This window comes from Protopterus annectens, chromosome 10.part0 (assembly GCF_019279795.1).
Source record: "Protopterus annectens isolate FY-2018-M chromosome 10.part0, PAN1.0, whole genome shotgun sequence".
Classification (NCBI taxonomy): domain Eukaryota; kingdom Metazoa; phylum Chordata; order Ceratodontiformes; family Protopteridae; genus Protopterus; species Protopterus annectens.
This window is the reverse complement of record NC_056744.1, coordinates 979,132,021-979,149,555: the sequence shown is the minus strand read 5'-3', so window position 1 is coordinate 979,149,555 and position 17,535 is coordinate 979,132,021. Positions and strand designations below refer to the sequence as shown.

Genomic DNA, 17,535 nt, shown 5'->3' with positions numbered 1-17,535 from the left:
CGATCTATGCCTGACGTACAAAGCCATGTCAAACCCAGAATTAATGGACATGCTCCACCTCAAAAAATCCAAGTCCCTTAGAGCTACACGCTCCAGGGACCTAAACCTCAGCACAAAAATAAATAGGACATGCTGGAGGGATAGATTCATTTCCCAGAGGCTCCCCTCACTCTGGAATAGAATCCCAATTCATGTTAGACATAGCTCCTCGCTGACCCTCTTCAAGCAAAATCTGGACGCGTGGATGGGAAATCGCAAATTCACCCCTGGGATCTCTTCTGTGTCCCTGCTAGACAGAGGCACAGTAAACTAATCTTAAAAGGGTACCTTCTGTGACCTACTTTACAGAGGCACAGTAGGCTAATCTAATAGGGAGGCGGAAGCCAAATACACTCTGGCTAGGCTTATAAATGCCCTAGGGCAGATAGCCTAGTATCTACCTATGAAAGCAAAGGAAAAATCTGATTTGGAAAGCTCAAGGAAGCATTTCTGAGATCTGACATTGCTGTTAGGTTGGATTTGAAGGTTCCTTGATGGTTGGAGCCAGCAGTCTCTCTGATCTATCCATCACCTTCTCTGTCCCGGTTCTTTCTGGACCCAGTAAGTCTGAGGCCTCAGTCACCCATTCTGCTGGAGCAGAGGTACTCAAGATCACCTTCAGTGGTTTCTTCTACACAGCCATCTAGAACCCTGACTGAGCAAGGTTTCGTCAGGATGATAAGAACATTCCTTAGAATGCAGATCCAGCTTGGAGTTCTCTTGGTACCATTTCTGTGAACATGCCAAGTCTTGGGCCCACCTACCTCTTCTGTGGTCCTGATCCCTACTTCAGACCCGAATATTTTGGATCCAGTCTGTCTCGGAGCATCTTTGAAGGAACTGACGGTCTGAGTTACTTCGACTCCGACAGCTTCCATTTCCCTTTTGACTCTGATGTGTTCGAATCCAGAAGAGACTCAGAGCTGAAGTTTCAGGGATAGATCTTAAATGATGGGTAAATACCGAAGTAGTTGGAGCTGTCCTTTCCCATCTGCACCTCTGCACTTGAGAGATTGGCCTCAAGAGCAGCTTCAGGTTTGAGACCCATTGATTCCAAGGTTTCTTTTCTGTCTGATGATATGAGGAATTCTTAGGAGTCAATGGTTTTTGAGAGGGTCCTATCGATGCAGAGAGAGAAGGCACATTCGTCCAGTTCAGTTGTGTCTGAACCCCAGCAGGAATCGCTTTTTCTTCCCATTTCCATGTCAGACATATGGACAAGTCTATACCACAGGTTACAGGCTACATTAGCTCCTAGTTTATTCGGAACCTTCTGATCTCCCATCAGAAGGTGTTCATAAGAAACAGATGTGCAAGCAGAAGCACATAGACTCTTCCCTAGAGTCTTTCCCTGAAGTCACAGACTTGGATGAAGGCAAATGCTCCCTTAGATCCCCTCAGAAAACTTCACCTTCACTGAGATCCTCAAATTGATGAAGCAGAGAGGGGAATTGTCCACCTGTAACCCTTCACCAGATGAGTGTCTGTTCCTGGAAGCCGTTGGTTCCAGCTCATCATCATCCTAGGTCGTACCACCCATTGACCAACTCACTGATCTCATGGCTCACTGGATATGTAAGTACCCTGATGTGGTGGAACCCATTCCCCCCCAAAAAAATGGCAGGATTTTGGCAGCACCAAATAAAAGAAAGAAAAGATTGGAGCAAAGGTCCACTGGTGAATGTGATGGTGATAACAGCAGCCACTAAAAAGGAACTGTTGGAGGAAAGTTCCTTGGTTCATCCCCCTTACAGGGAGTCAAGGACTATGAACCAGTTTGGGAAAAAGAAGTATGCTTCAGTGACTTTTGTACTTAGAGCGCTGCATTACTTAGCCCATGTCAGCAGATTTCTGAGAAACCTGACTAAGGAGCTTCCAAAGTCTCTCTCTGGTAACCTGCCTGTGGATGTTCAGAAGACAGTGGACTTCCAGTTTTCTATCCTTCAGTCTACCTCAGTCATAGTCATGTGACTGCTTTCTAACGCAGCTGATGGCACAGCTAGAGCAGCAGACAACAGCATCACCTTGTGTCAGCATGCCTAGATGCATCTTTGTGATTTTGTGGAAAGCTGTAATACTTCCTTCAACAATGCCCCTTTGATGGCTCCACTCTATTTGGACCAAAAGTAAAAGACACCCTAACCAGGAGTCAGCAAGATAGTAGGACACTCTGCAATGAGAATCTGTTTTTCCACACCTCAGAGAACCTTCTCTAGGAATCAGAGGGCTGGAAAGAAAATGTGGTTCCATAAATCACAGAGCTCTTATCTTGGCAGTCTTGTTGATGGACCTTCTCATGGTAGAGGACGAGGCAACTACAGCGGATGTCGCCCTAGATGCAGAGGCAGACCCCATAACCAGGGCCTCCGCTGTCCATTTACAGAGAAGCTCTTTCAGTGCCTCTGAAGTGTTGCCTGACTGGTGCACTCTGGAAGCAGTTGGGTGATAATGGTCTCTGCACCTACAAGCCTGGGAAAACATGGCAATAGATTTTTGGATGCTAAGCATAATTTCCAAAGTTTATTCCACTTTCCTTCTATAAAGAAGAAAGAAATTGTCAGTGTTTCACCCAGTCAGGTGGAACTCTCCGCAGCAGAACTGGTCCCAGAACACCGGTTAGAGTTCAGAGTCTGCTCAAGGTTCTTTTTAGTACCCAAGAAAACGGGACATCAGACCCCTCTTAGAACCGTGTCACTTAAACCAATATGTCAGACAGAATTCAAGATTGTCACAGTTCAGTCCATTTTACCTCTTCTCAGGAAGGATGATTGGATGTGCTGTATAGATGTCAAGGATGCACATTCTATCATATAAAGATAGAAAATCATTTGAGGAGATTCCTCTGTTTCTGGGTAGGGGTCAGTCATTAGCAATTCAGGGCTCTGCCTTTCAGTCTCACCACAGCCCTCCAGGGTGTTTACTAAAATGATGGCATTGGTGGCAGAGCATCTTCACCTATTAGGGATTCATGTTTTAATGTACCTAAACGACTGGCTGCTAACCAGTACCTCCAATGATCTGTTATCGATTCATTGGGACCTTCTACTTCATCTCATGGAAGACGTGGGATCATAGTCAACCTAACCAAAAGTCATCTTACCCCTACTCAACAGACAGAATTTATCAGATGCCCCCTGGATTCAAGTTTTTACAGATCCTCAGAGTTTCCCATGCCAGGGTGTTCTTGGTGGGCTTCACAGCCATTTAAGTTCTCTGCCAAGATTAAATCTCTGCCTCTTAGACCTAGTGGCTTCTACAGTCCTCATGGTTCCATTCATTAGACCGATTTTATGTGAGAGTGCTTCAGTGGACTCTAGTGGTGCAATGTTCCCAAAACTTTCATCTGCTACATACACAAATTCATCTCACTCAAATTGGCAGATAGCACATAACTTGATGGATAAAATTTCCTTCAGTGATAGAAGGACGTCCATTCCAAATAGCTTCATCTGTGGCTGTAGTGACCACAGATGCATACTTTCTAGGGTGGGGGTGGTCATTTTGAAGGGAAGGCAGTCCAAGTTACCTAGTCATGAACAGAGGCCAACCTTCACATCAGTATCTTGGAGCGGAGACCAGTACTCTTGGTGTTGCAGGCATTTCAGGATGTCCTCCCCAAGGCTGTGATATCTGTACAGTCAGACATGTCAATAGTCTGATACATCAACAGACAGAGAGGAACACGCCCTGTCTCCAATGTGAAGAGGTTATGAGAGATTGGCAGTAGGCGATGTCTTCTTATCAGTTTCTGATTGCAACACACATACCAGGAATGTCTGTTGTGCTAGTGGGCAAATTGAGCAGAGCTATCTTAATGCCTCACGAGTGTTCCCTCAATCCAACAGTGACGGCCTTAATTTTCTGTCCTTGGGTTCAGCCTTGCTGCAGTCTCTCTGTGTTGTACCTAAGCACCAAATGCAGCAGTTACTTTGCCCTGGTCTCTCCACAGGGAGAGTCACAGAGGGATGCTGTAGTCCACAGTTGGCCCCCAGGTCTCCTCTGTGTTTTTCCCCATTGCTCTTAATGAACAAATTCATGCAGAAATCAAGAACATGCAAGGCCAGAGTAATTCACATTGCCTGCTTCTGGCCTCTACAGATGTGATTTCCCTCCCTGTGTCATTACTGATAAATCCACCATGGATGCTGGGTCAATATCCAAACCTATTAACACACACATCCAGACTGGCTTCTCTGGACTAGAAATCTATGAGTTAAACGCCATCTCAGTTGTCCAGATCATATCAGCATCCCAAAAACAGCCCACTAAGAAGATCTACCATGGTAAATGGAAGAGGTTTTCCATTTGCGCTATGTCACGATGTTTAGATCCGTTTTCTGATCCTATTTCTTCCATTCTGGAGTTCTTGTCTGAGCTTTACAGTGGCTCTGGCTGTTCCACTATCAAAGTGCAAATAGCAGCTGTTTCAAGATTCCACACTGGGCAAAATGGCAACTCTCTCTAGCTTCCTTAGGAATCTCAAAGGCCTTTTTGAAAGGAATATTTCTCCTACAACCACCTGTCAGTGATCCAGTAACTCTCCGGGATATTGCTGTCTTGCTACAGACATTGACGCAACCACCCTTTGAACCAGCAGCATCAGCTGATTTGAAGTTTCTCTCTTGGAAGACAATTTTTCTGGTGGCTGTTACATCAGCCAGATGGATTTCAGAGATGCAAACACTTTCTTGCAAACCTCCCTATCTGTTTATTTCACAAAGACAGAGTTTCCCTGAGAACTGACACATCTTTTCTTTCTAACATGATATCTGAGGCTAATTTAAACCAGTCCGTAAACCTATCAGTCTTTTCCCTCAAATTCTTAAATAAGGTGATTTATGAGTACATTTTACGTAAACTGGACATTTGTCATCAACTTAGGTTCTATCTTCGTAGGATCAAACCATTCAGAAAGTCTGCTCAGATTTTTATTGCTTTCTCAAAGCCTAAATTAGGTAAAGCAGTTGCTAAGGTTACACTTTCAAGTTGGTTATCAGACTGCATTTCTTTTTTTTTTTTTAATACAATAAAAAAGGTTTGTCATTATCTAAACCTAAGGCTCATTCTACAAGAGCAATGGCCACGTCAGCAGTCTTTTCTAGGAGACTAGTAACTGCCTATTGATATTTTGTGCTGCAGCATCTTGGCCAACAGTTCACACCTTTTTATCTCACTACAAACTGGATGTACAGTCCAGATCACATTCTTCCTTTGGTTCTGCCATTCTCAGGAACATTCTCCCTTCATACCTCCCAGGTATAACAACTTGAGAAATTGTTCTGTAGTTGAATTGGACAAAAATAGATGACAATGGATACGGAAGAGATGTCCTTATCATAATAGAGCAATGTTGTCTAATTTTCATCTGATTCAACCTCCCTCCATCCTACCCCTTTCCAAATTGACACAAATGACCTTCTAGTGACTGGGTAGTTTTATGGCACACCCTGTCTGAGAGCAGTCCGTACTGACAGTCAACAATCCTAAGAATTTTTCCTGTATACTAGAGTTAGCCTTGAATAGGATAGATGTATATTATTTTATTGGGGCAAACTCAATCTGAGGTACTGAGGTGGAGTACAAAAAAATTGTGGTAGGGAAGGAGACAGAGCCCTGGAACCGAGAAGCTTCAGAGTCCGTGCTGACCGAGGTCAAATCTGATCAGACCTGACAATCCATAGCTGAACCAGATGAAAATCAGACAACATGGATCTATCATTATAAGTACGTAACTTTAGTATTTGTGCCAAGCTTTGCATATCAAAATAGGAAATCCCAGTAGTTACCTGTTGCAGGAGGCACCCTCACTGATCTCATTTAGTAATGCAAGTGAATAACTGTTTGTGAAAGATGCATAATTGTTTTAATAAGTAATTTCTATTTTAGTTAGTAAGTGGTACAGATAATTTGAATTAAAGTGCAAAAACAAATGTCCTTATTGTAGTATGTGAATGCAAAAAATTGTGAAACGCTTATTAGAACATATCAAATTGAAGTCTGTACTCAGAGTACCTACTGTAGTACTGTCTGAGAGGTGTAAGCTCAGTAGGGAATTAATACCAGCCACTAGCCAAAATTGTTGTCTGTTTCATTCATACATGATGACAAACAATATAAATGTGCATAGTGTGTTAACTGAGGTGACAGGGTTAGAGACACCATGAAAGAAAGTGCATTCTTTTATTGAGTGTCCGATAATGGAACAAAGCCTGAACAATAGAAAATATCTGGTACATTAAGTTAACTTTGTCATAATGAAATTTTGTAGAGTAAAGCAAAATCTGATTAAGTCAAGGCAACTAAAAGTATAAAGGCATTGAGTGAATAATGTTTCATGCTGTTATTGTTTATAAATCTCTATATTTTCTACATTGTTGTTCTGTCAGTAAATTGTATAAGCATGTGTTTTGGCTTTTATTTTTACCTGTTGTTTTTATGCTTTCTTGTATATACATTGCAAATTTGTTTTTGTGCCCGGAACATTTATCTGTTGGGCCTCCTCTGAAAATGGGCTGCTGAGTTTCCCAGTAAACCGATGTCACTAAATAAATCTTACTGGAGATAAAAAGGTTAATAAAAAAGACCAAAGTAATGAATGATTGTGGTCATTATGTAAAACCTTTTAACAATTCTGCTTTCTGCTCACAGCTTTGACAGCTTCTGAAGACCTGCATACTGCTCCCAGTAAGAAGTATTTTGGACCCGAAGCAATATCAGAGGAGCCTTCTAGAAGTTCATTTCCTGTTCCCAAATCACAAGTGAGAGCTGTAACAGAGTTTGCTGATGAGCCTTTTCATGGAGATCTACCGGATAGCAGTAAAGGAACAGGCCTGCCAGTTGGCAAGCAAGATAATGTTTCTGGTGGTGAAAGTGTAGTTTCCAGCCATAGAACTGGTATTCAAGAAGAATTAGAACACACAAAATCAGAAGAGTCTGAATTAGAGGACGCTTATAGTCAGCATTCTGATAAATCAGAACCACTTTTGAAGCTTAGCATTGTAAAACTGTCACCTACAAATGATGTTGGTAATCACAGTGTCCTGCCAAAACAAAGTGAATGTGAAGCCAAAAATGAGCATCTTAATGAAGATAATATTGATTTAAAAGATAGTGTGTTTTCTATTGAAGATGATGCAGCTAGTGAACTTTCAGTCAGCTCAATTAGAAGTGTGAATTCAGAAAGATCATCTGACATTCTTAGTCAGAAGACTTTGGAAAAAGCTTCCATTTTCAGTGATGCTGTTTTGCAGCATAAAGAGCTTTCTGATTCAGAGGTGAATATATTTTCCCCAAGAAAAGAAGAGTCAGCTTATGGAACTCCTCATACAGAAACTTACAAAGACGGTTTCGAGTTATCTTCTCCTAGGAAAGAATACTCATATAGTGAAACATTTACAGAAATGCAAGATCATTCTCTGATAAAGGATGAAACCAAACAAGAACACACAGAACCTAGGTCACCTTCCCCTACTACTTTTGAAATGATTGAGCATCAATGCAAAAAATCTTTGTCATCTCATGAAAGCTTGCATTCAGAGAGAATGGTTGAACTTAGGTCCCCAACAGAACTGAGTAAGGAAAGGGAACGCAGTGATGTTGAGTATCAAGAGCAGTCGTTTTTTATGTCTGTATCTCGCTCCCCATCTCCAGATGTTGAATATGCAGACACATTAATGGATTTTAACATAGGAGACAGAGTGTTAGTTAATGGCACTCAAGCTGGTACTTTGAAATTTAAAGGGTGTGTCATCTTTGCCAGTGGATACTGGGCTGGAGTGGAATTAGACAAATTGGAAGGAAGCAATAATGGCACATTTGATGGAATTGTTTACTTCCACTGCAAGGATAACCATGGCATTTTTGTTTCCCCACACCAGCTCTCTCATTTGCCAAAGAGTTTTGAAACTTTCGTTGAGACAACTGAAGACTCGTTTTATGATGCTAAACTGGTTTGTCAGCAGAAACAAGATGAAAAAAGTAATACTGATGAGTGTGAAAAGAATAAAGTGAAACAGTATGTAGAGGGCATATGGGAAGGTGTTTCATCAGAAGAAACGGAAACTATTTTTGTGGAAAAAAGTGGTAAATATTCTAACTTGAAAGAAAATACTATACTTATAACTGAGTCACCAGAAATTTTAAAGCATGCTGTTGAAGTAAGTGGTGTTGACTCTGGTACCATCCAAGATGAAAATAAGCTTAATGAGCTTTTCAGCAGTGTTGTTGAAAAAGTCACCAGCTGCATCTTAGATGAAAGTTTTGACAACTTACTGAATGAAGAGTTGAAAAAACAACAATCTTTAGATAACAGGTCACTTGAAAAGAAAGAAAAGCTGCCTTCTCTTCATGACAAATCATTTACCCCTCTGCTTGACCTTTTAACCAAGGAGAAGGATCATCTGGATTCTCAGCTTAAAGCTGCACCTGCTGAAGCTGTAGAGATATTTGATGACATGTTGCAGGAACATGAAGCTGTAGTAGAAGAGGATAAAGTAAGTTTGCTCACAGACCGTCTTCTGAAAGTTGTTTTGAAAGACAGCATAGAACAAATCCAGCAAATTATGAAAGCTCATAATGAGAAGATTGAGATTGCTGATAGAGACCTTCAGACTGATTTCAATGATGAATCCATTCCTAGGATGCCTCCAAAACTGCTTTCTTTCCAGGACAAAGTTGCTGGTAGTTTGCAAAGCCTTCTGAAAACTGATCAACCTGATGGTGAGAGAGAGAAAACATCATCTCCAGACGTGTATCCAAGACCGGTAGGTAGCAAAGGACTTTTAAAATCCATTTTGATAACCTTTGATTTGTCCACATTTTGATGTTTTCCCCCAGCTTTTGTATTGCAACTTCTATCACTGACTTTGTTTAATAAAATAACAGTAGATGTTTAATAGAATAGAAGTAGATGTGGTTTGTTGAAGTTCATACAGTATCATTTGCTAAGGATGCCCATATTCACTGCTGAAAAATAAGCGAGTGATGCGAGATCCATGATTTAAATAAGAGGTTTATGACTTAGGAGGTCCTTATCCCAGCTCAGTACAATTTAATTTTTTTTTTAATGCTCCTTCACTTTGGGTCAGGCATCTCTATGTGGCACATTGTGACATCATGCACTTGCATATCTCTGTACTTCTTTTTTATACCTCTCTCATAGTTTGAGTGTGGCTGCTAATGTTTAACATAGGAAAGTTCCTTTCAATGCTTTGAAAGCATTATAACCTGACAAGTATCCCTGTGTCATCGGATCACTATCCAGGACTAGCATCTGCCTTTTGTGTACTGCCTGAAAGAGGAATATAGCTTGAAGCAGTACTATAACTGCCAGCTGTTCAATAGATCCACTTGCAAGAGATGCAAAGAACAGCTAGAGGCCTACATTAACTGTCTAAAAGTGGCAGTTCTGGAGCATAGTTAGCATAGGGACAAGCAGGAGAGTCCTTTGATCCCAGTTCAGTAGCAGGCAAAGGGAGAAGTTGACTCATTAAAGCCTAGTTATGCTACCAAGCATTTCTCTAGTTTCATCTTTGACACCTGTAGGCATGCAATATTGCCTATTTATATTTAAAGAAGTAATTCTAAAACCATGCTGCATACATGTTATGGAAAGAGTTCATCTTAGTTACATGATGGACAATATGACTGCACTAATACTTTGCCTCTGTCTCGTGCAGGTAAAGAGACAGTTGTTTTCATATAATATTTATTTATACTGTAGTAATTTCCATATTTCTCTAAATTCCTCAACAACCAAGTGGCAGAGGCAAAACTTCCTAACCTCAAATGAAAGCTATCAGCTGGATAAACCAAATGCTGCTTGACAGTACATGTATAACTTGAATGGTTGCGGAGATGCTGTAATTTCTTTAGAAAATATTGCACACCATAATTATTGTGTTCACTTTGAATTATAAAATCTAATTTAAAACTTAGAACCTAAAGAATGCTAAAATAATTTGTGCTGAATAGTTGCAGCGATGTGAACATTTGTTTGAAATTATCAAAAAGCTTAGTGTCCGCCCATTGGAAGTTGCTGTGAAAATTTCCAGAGCTTCATTGGAGGGTGAGCATAAATTTGTCAAAATGTTCTCCTGCAGAATTACCTCACCAGCCATCCCTATGCTCCTTGGTGCAAGTGAGGTATCTCCTCATCTGTCAAGAAGGGAAGTTTGCTCAGCTAACAAGTGGAGTTTGGTGGTGTACTGTCACAGCCACCTTTAATCAATGCATCCCAGGGTGGTTGCATCGACTTTTCTACCTTCAGTCATCTTCATCCCAACTGTTTAGCAAGCTCACACATATGATGCTGTTCTTTGAGCGCATTAGCAAATGCTTAGAGTTTATCTAATCCAGACACTGTAACAGTAGGACTTGTCTTTTTGGTACATTTTTTTTCAGCAGTAAATCTTTTCACAGATTTGAGCTACTTCCCTGTTCCAAAATTTCTTGCTTTAAGGAGATACTAAAGATCTAGTCGCAACCATTGCTACATCTACATTTCTTGAGAGTACTTTTGAGGGAATATTTAGTAATGTTCATCACAATGTACCTTGAGAATTCCAAAAGAGAACCAGTGCAAATCCTGGAATTTTTCAGATACCATATGAACACTTCCTAATAGATCGCCAAGCTACCTCTTGCAAGACTGTCGTCTCTACATATTTAAGCCATTAAAGTCCAAGTACATCAGAGGCCACCAGTTCATTTGATCCTACATCTTCTCAGCATGATGGCTGTTGCTGTCTGTCTTACTCCTCTCACCAGATACTTCATGAATGTTTTTCAGTGGATGCTGTCAGTTCAGTGATCAATTTGTTCTCATCCTTTGACCTTTCTGGTTCATCTTACCAGGGTTTGTCATCTCCACATCTGTTGATGGATGATTTAGGCTCGGGTTTATGCAGGCAGTACCTTTGTCCTTCCCCAACTCAAGGCCACTTTGACCATGGATGCTTCCCTCATGGAGTGGGGGTTGGCATTATGAATGGAAGACAGCCCAACGTACCTGGTTCCAATCAGAGGTCTGTCTGCACATCAGTGTTTTGGAGATGAGAGCAGCCGTTCGAGTATTGCAGATTTTTCTAGCCTGCCACACTGAATGTGTGATAGCTGTACAGGCTGACAGCACTCCTGTCAAGAGGCTATGATAGTGTGGCCTTGAGCAATGTCTTCGCAAAATTTTCTGATAGCAATGCAGATCCTGAGGTAATCCAACATTCTAGTAGATGTGACAAGAAGGAGCATTTTGATGCCTCACAAGTGGTCCCTCAATCCAGCAGTAGTGGCTTGTATTTTCAGCTGCTGGGACCTGTTTGCAACCCCTTTCAAACACCAAATGCAGTACCTTCTTCACCCTGCTTCTTCCCTATGGACAGGCAACCAAGGGATGCTCCACTGCATGCTTGATCTCCAGATGTTCATCGTGTTTCACTGTTGCAGTCATTACTCTTGGGTTATCCTGCTGGCAGGCTACCCGCAGTCGGCCTGAGTTCCAAAGTCTAGGTCCGGCGTCGGTTGCTGTCGCCTCTTCCCTGACGTCAGTGTGCCAGGGGTATAAAAGATGCAGCCTAAGCCATTTTCTTCAGTCTTTCTTGCCGCGCGGTGCCCGAAGCAAAAGCAGTTCACAAGTGCCGGTTAGCCGACTCCTGAGATTTTCAAAGCTGAATTTCAGAATCGAAGTCTTCATTAAAGCTAAGTACCCCGTTGGGGAAACTTTTTTCGTGCTCCAGACCGATGTCAGAAAAAGTTAATTGCATTTCTTGTGGGAAGCAAATACCTCATAAGGATTTTCACTCTTAATGTATTCCTTGCCTAGGCCCTGATCACAACGTTGCTAGCTGTCGGTTTTGCGCTAAATTCAACCAACGCACTATCAAGCGTCGGTTCGATTTTGCATTTCATTACTTTGGCCGAAGATTTAATTATATAATGCCGGCGAAACAGCCGACAACTGGAGTTTACAAAAAACGCAAGGACAAGGATAGGCATCCGAGGTCCAAAACCGACAAAGCCTCTTCTATGCCAGTCGCCGGTTCTCCGTGAGGTGCTTTCGCAGCCCCTGGCACCCACTAATTCAGAACCACAGGCCGCTTCCGACTCCCACGTGGAGCTGACTGGGCCTCTGGAAACTCGAGGTATTAGACACTCTGGAAATCAATCCCTCAGATGGGTCCGGAGCCGCTGAGCAGGCACCGGCTTCTGAGGGTGTCTTCAGACCTACACAACTATATATTAAGCCATCCTCAGCTTCAAAGGCAAAGACTAAAGCAGCTCTAAAGACAAAGAAACAAGTACAGCATTCTCCTACTCAGACTTCCATGCCTAAAAAACAGATGCTCAAAATGGCCGAAGACCTAATTACTTTGATCAGGGGCTCCCATTCCCCTCCTGATAAGAGGCCAAGGCAAGAGGCAGAGTATGACTCTTCTGATCAGGTATCTATTTCCTCTGATTCCTCTTCTGAACAGGATTTTTCCATGCTTCCCTATGAGGATTCTGATGCTGAAGAATCCATTCCTTCAGCCTCTCCTCCTGAGGACTATTCCTTTGGGGAAATACTGCATACTATGAGGGAGCATTTCCACTGGGAGAGCCAAGATTATTCAGAGTCTAAGAAAAGGCTCAGAGACTTCCTGCTACTTCCTCAGCATAGCCCCTTGCCATTCCTCCTGTTTTAGACATTGTAGATGATGTATTTTTAGAATCCGGACTATCCCCTGACTCTCTACTCCCTGCACCTGCTAAGCCAGACAGATATTACAGGGTCCTGGATTCTCATAAATTCCTATATAAAAACCCCGCTGCTGACCCAGAAACTATATCTCAGGGTCCCAAGGGGGTTAAGGCCACTACTGCGAAAAAACCCTGTCCCCTCTGATAGGGATTCTAGGGCTCTAGACAGATGGGGGGAAAAGTATACACTTCTGCCACCCTGGCTGTAAGGGCTTTAAATTGTCAATTTCATATGCTTAAATATCAGCAATATTTACTGTCACTACCTAAACAGAAAATGTTGACAAATACTAAATGTTCTGAGAACAAGGAATTGCAGGATTTATTGCATGCAGCTGAACAAGTGGGAAAGCATACTTTGCAATGTGGTTATGATTCACTGGAGGCCTCTTGCAGGGCCACTGTTACAGGTTCTGTTATTAGAAGGCATGCTTGGTTAAAGGAACAAAATCTGCCTGATCATGTTAAAGCAAAATTATTAGATGCACCATTACAGCATGATACTTTGTTCGGTACTAAAGCAGAAGAGGTGTTGAAAAAAATGGAGGATAAAGCAAAATCCATGCAGACAGTCAAGGATTTCTTACAGGTACAGCCACCCAGGTTTAGCAGGTACTGACCTTTATAAAAATTGGTCCTTTCCAGTCTCAGACAGACCACAAAGAGGCAGATGCAGGCATCCTAGAGGCAGATCTCAGCCCCAAGGCTCATACAGGCCTAAATAATGGGGTGCTCCTACCTCCAAAAGCGGAGAAGACAAATCACAACCTTACAGGAAACAGTCCCAATGACTTTCCTCTTACAGTTTCTTTTGACAGCCCCCTTAGGGGGAAAACTAGCACTTTTTTCATCAAATTGGCAAATGGTTACCCAAGACAAATGTGTTCTCAACATAGTGTCCCAAGGCTACAGGTTCCATTTCCACACCCTACCAAGGTCAAAGGGCATGCAAGACCTGCCACACAATCAATGGGCAGAGGCACAAAAACAAATTTCAGCCCTCATGGACATGAGGGCCATTCAACAAGTACCACAACAAGAGCAGGGGCAAGGATTTTTCTCCAGACTTTTTCTAGTGCCCAGGAAGGACAAAACCTGGAGACCAATTCTGGACCTATCTATACTAAATACGTTTCTGGAAGTTCCAAAATTCAAGATGTTGACTCTTCAGCAGCTACTGCCCATGCTGGGCAAAAGGGCTTGGCTAGTAACTGTGGACCTAAAAGAGGCATACCTGCATGTGCAGAAGATACCTCAGATTCATAGCTGGCTCAATGCATTACAAATTCTCTGCACTGCCCTTTGGCTTATCTACTGCGCCCAGGGTCTTTATAAAATGCCTGGCACCAGTAATTGCGTTTTGCAGACAAAAAGGAATTCAAATTTATCCCTACTTGGACGACTGCCTAATTCAAGCAGAGAACAAAGACACTCTTCTAAAGCATTTGGCGTTTGTAAAAAGATTACTAATTGGCCTAGGGTACACAGTAAACGAAAAGAAATCAAAACTAGTGCCCTCTCAAGAGATAATATTCCTGGGCGCAGGCTTAAATACAACTGCCCAGATGGCTTATCTCATGCCAGACAAGCAAAAACAACTGACTACTTACTTCAAAAAATTGGCAACAAAAACCCACTTATCTGCAAGGAAAATCCTGCAGGCCTTGGGTTTCATGGCATCCTGCATTCTACTAATTCCATATACCAGACTGCATATGAGGAAACTACAATGGTATCTGAAAAGTGTTTGGACTCAGCATTGCCACAGCCTGGAAGACAGTAATTGCATTCAGTTTCTCCAAACTAAAGGGGTGGCGTAAGCCACAAAACTATGGGCTAGGCTTATAAATGCCCTCGGGCAGATAGCCTAGTATGAACCTATGAACCTATTCCCTGCCTACAACAGGAGTTTCAATGGTGGGCAGAAGCCTGTCACCACAACAAGGGTCTGCCATTCAGATTACCCACAGCCAGACATACACTGACAACGGATGCATCAGATTATGCCTGGGGGGCCCATATGGCAGGAAAATGTATTCAGGGCACATGGCCTGCAAACCAGATGCATCTTCACATCAATCAAAAAGAGATGCTAGCTGTTTAAAATGCCCTGACAGCTTTCAAGGACCTGCTTCATCCAGGACAATTACTAATTAAAGACAGACAACACTACGGTCATGTGGTACATAAACAAGAAGGGAGGTACTCATTCCTACCCCCTCTGCAGACAAGCAATGACCTTATGGGACACAGCATTGGCCTTTCAACTTCACCTGCAAGTTCAATTCCTGCCAGGAAAAACAAATACTCTGGCAGACGAACTAAGCAGAAACCTCATGGATCCCCACAAATGGAAACTGGATCCACAAGTCGTCAGGATGATAACAAGGAAATGGGGATGCCCAGACATAGATCTATTTGCCTTCCCTCACAACTGTCAATTGCAGAGATTTTGCACAAGGATGAAAGTGGACGCCCTATCATTCAGCTGGAAAAATCTAACAGTATATGCCTTTCCCCCACTACCTCTCCTTCCCAGAGTACTCGTAAAGGTCAGACAAGAGAAGCCAAAAATGATTCTGATTGCACCAGACTGGCCACACCAGCACTGGTACCCAATCCTGAAGAGCTTGTCTCTAGGTCCAGCATGGATATTGCCTCAAACTTCTCACTTGCTGACCCAACAAAACAATCAGATCCTGCACAGCCAACTCAGGACCTTAAATCTGGCAGCATGGCGGATAATGTAGCCATAATGAACACTCCCCTTTCAAAAGCAGTTATGGATGTTATCTTGGAGGCCAGGAGGCCCAGTACCAGAAAGTCTTATGCAGAAAAATGGAAGAGATTCTTTGCTTGGAACCAGGAACAAGGCATTGACACGTCTGTAACAAACATTCCTCAGATTTTACAATACCTGACTGAGATGCTGAACAAAGGCCTTTCTTTTTCATCAATTAAGATTCATGCCTCTGCCATTTCTGCACATTACAATACGGAACCACCTATCTTTTCTCACCCTTTAATAAGGCAGTACCTCAGAGGGGCCAAAAACATTAGGCCTCCAAGGAGAGCACCAATTCCGGCCTGGGACCTCAATTTTGTTTTGGAAAAACTCACACTGCCTCCTTTCGTGGCAGCATCAACAGCGGATATTAAATTCTTATCCTGGAAAACAGCTCTGCTCCTAGCCATTACCTCTGCAAGACGAGTCTTGGAGTTGCAAGCAGTCATGGCTGTGGAACCTTTCATCATTTTTCATCCAGACAGGGTTTCTCTGAGGACAAACCCTACATTTATGCCTAAGGTGGTGTCCAGTGTGGCCCTCAATCAGACCATTCACTTGCCTACCTTTTATCCAAATCCACAGAACAAGGGGGAGAAAATTCTGCATTCTTTGGATATACACAGGCAGTTACGCTTCTACTTAGACAGAACTAAAGCTTTCAGAAAGACTGAGCAACTTCTAGTATCATATGCTGCAGGATCACAAGGAAAGGCTATCTCAAAACAGACTATTTCTAAATGGATAGGCCGTTGCATCTGTTTCTGCTATTCTCAACATGGCAAATCTGTGCCTAAGGGCATTAGGCCTCATTCCACCAGAGCAGCAGCCACTTCAGCAGCCTTTCTCAGGGGAGTACCAACCAAAGAAATCTTAGAGGCTGCAACTTTTGGAGTTCAGTGTACACCTTTACAAAGCACTACCACTTGCCTCTCTACTCTAAGTCCAGAGCAGGCCTCGCCACTGCAGTTCTGCAGGGTCTCATAGCCTCTCCTAATCCTATTTAGCCCAGCCACCCTTCCTCAGCTTTGGGATTCAACCCAAGAGTAATGACTGCAACAGTGAAACACGATGAACATAGTACAGTTGTGTACCTACCATAAATGTAGATGTTCGAGTGTATTCGCTGTTGCAGTCCAGGTTACCCACCCACCATCCCCCTTCTCTTTGCTGGGCCTTATCTGCACTTCTATCCTGTACAACCTTTTTGGTGTATTTGCTTGTAGATGAAGGAAATGTTATTTTTGGGTATGCATTTCTTTTTGATATATATTTTTCAGCCTACCTATTTGGGGCACCTGACATCTGGGGCAAGAAAAATTGAAGAAAATGGCGTCGGCTGCATCTTTTATACCCCTGGCGCACTGACGTCAGGGAAGAGGCGACAGCAACAGACGCCAGACCTAGACTTTGGAACTCGGGCCGACTGCGGGTAGCCTGCCAGCAGGATAACCCAAGAGTAGTGACTGCGACAGTGAATACACTCGAACATCTACATTTATGGTAGGTACACAGCTGTACTTTCTGTTGTACACTTGTCTCTTTACTACCTTGATAACTGAATTTGTATACAAAGCTTCTCATTGCAGAGTAACCATAATCCTAGTAGCCCCCCTTCTGGCCAGCCAAGTATGGTGCCCCTTTTTGTTGCCTGACCTTGTGCACCCTCCTTGAGTTTTGGATCCAGTTCCAGATCTGATTTTGTGTCCTTCACATAAGCCTCATCCAAATCTGAAGTCATTGTGGATAACCACATGGTTTCTCCAGTTCCAATGATGGCAAGGGATCCCAAACTTTCTAAAAGGGTCATGCATATCCTTTCTTCATCTCAGATGCCCCGATACTATGAAAATTTATGCCAGTAAATGGAAATATTTTCTATTTGGACCACCTCTAAATGTCTGAACCCATTTTCTGCTCTTGTAGAGACTATTTTGGATTTTGTTGCGGGGATTTTCCGATCTTGGCTTAGCTAT

The 17,535-nt window shown here is 42.6% G+C and overlaps 1 protein-coding gene across 1 annotated transcript in view; it reads left to right on the top strand.

Moving 5' to 3' along the window:
• The window catches only part of CEP350 (centrosomal protein 350), a 3,609,946-nt gene that overhangs the window by 3,323,055 nt on the left and 269,356 nt on the right, over positions 1-17,535 (top strand). Inside the window, exon 31 of the mRNA XM_044085746.1 lies at positions 6,688-8,801. Within this exon, the coding sequence (XP_043941681.1) occupies positions 6,688-8,801 (2,114 nt within the window). The remainder of the gene's footprint in view (positions 1-6,687; positions 8,802-17,535) is intronic.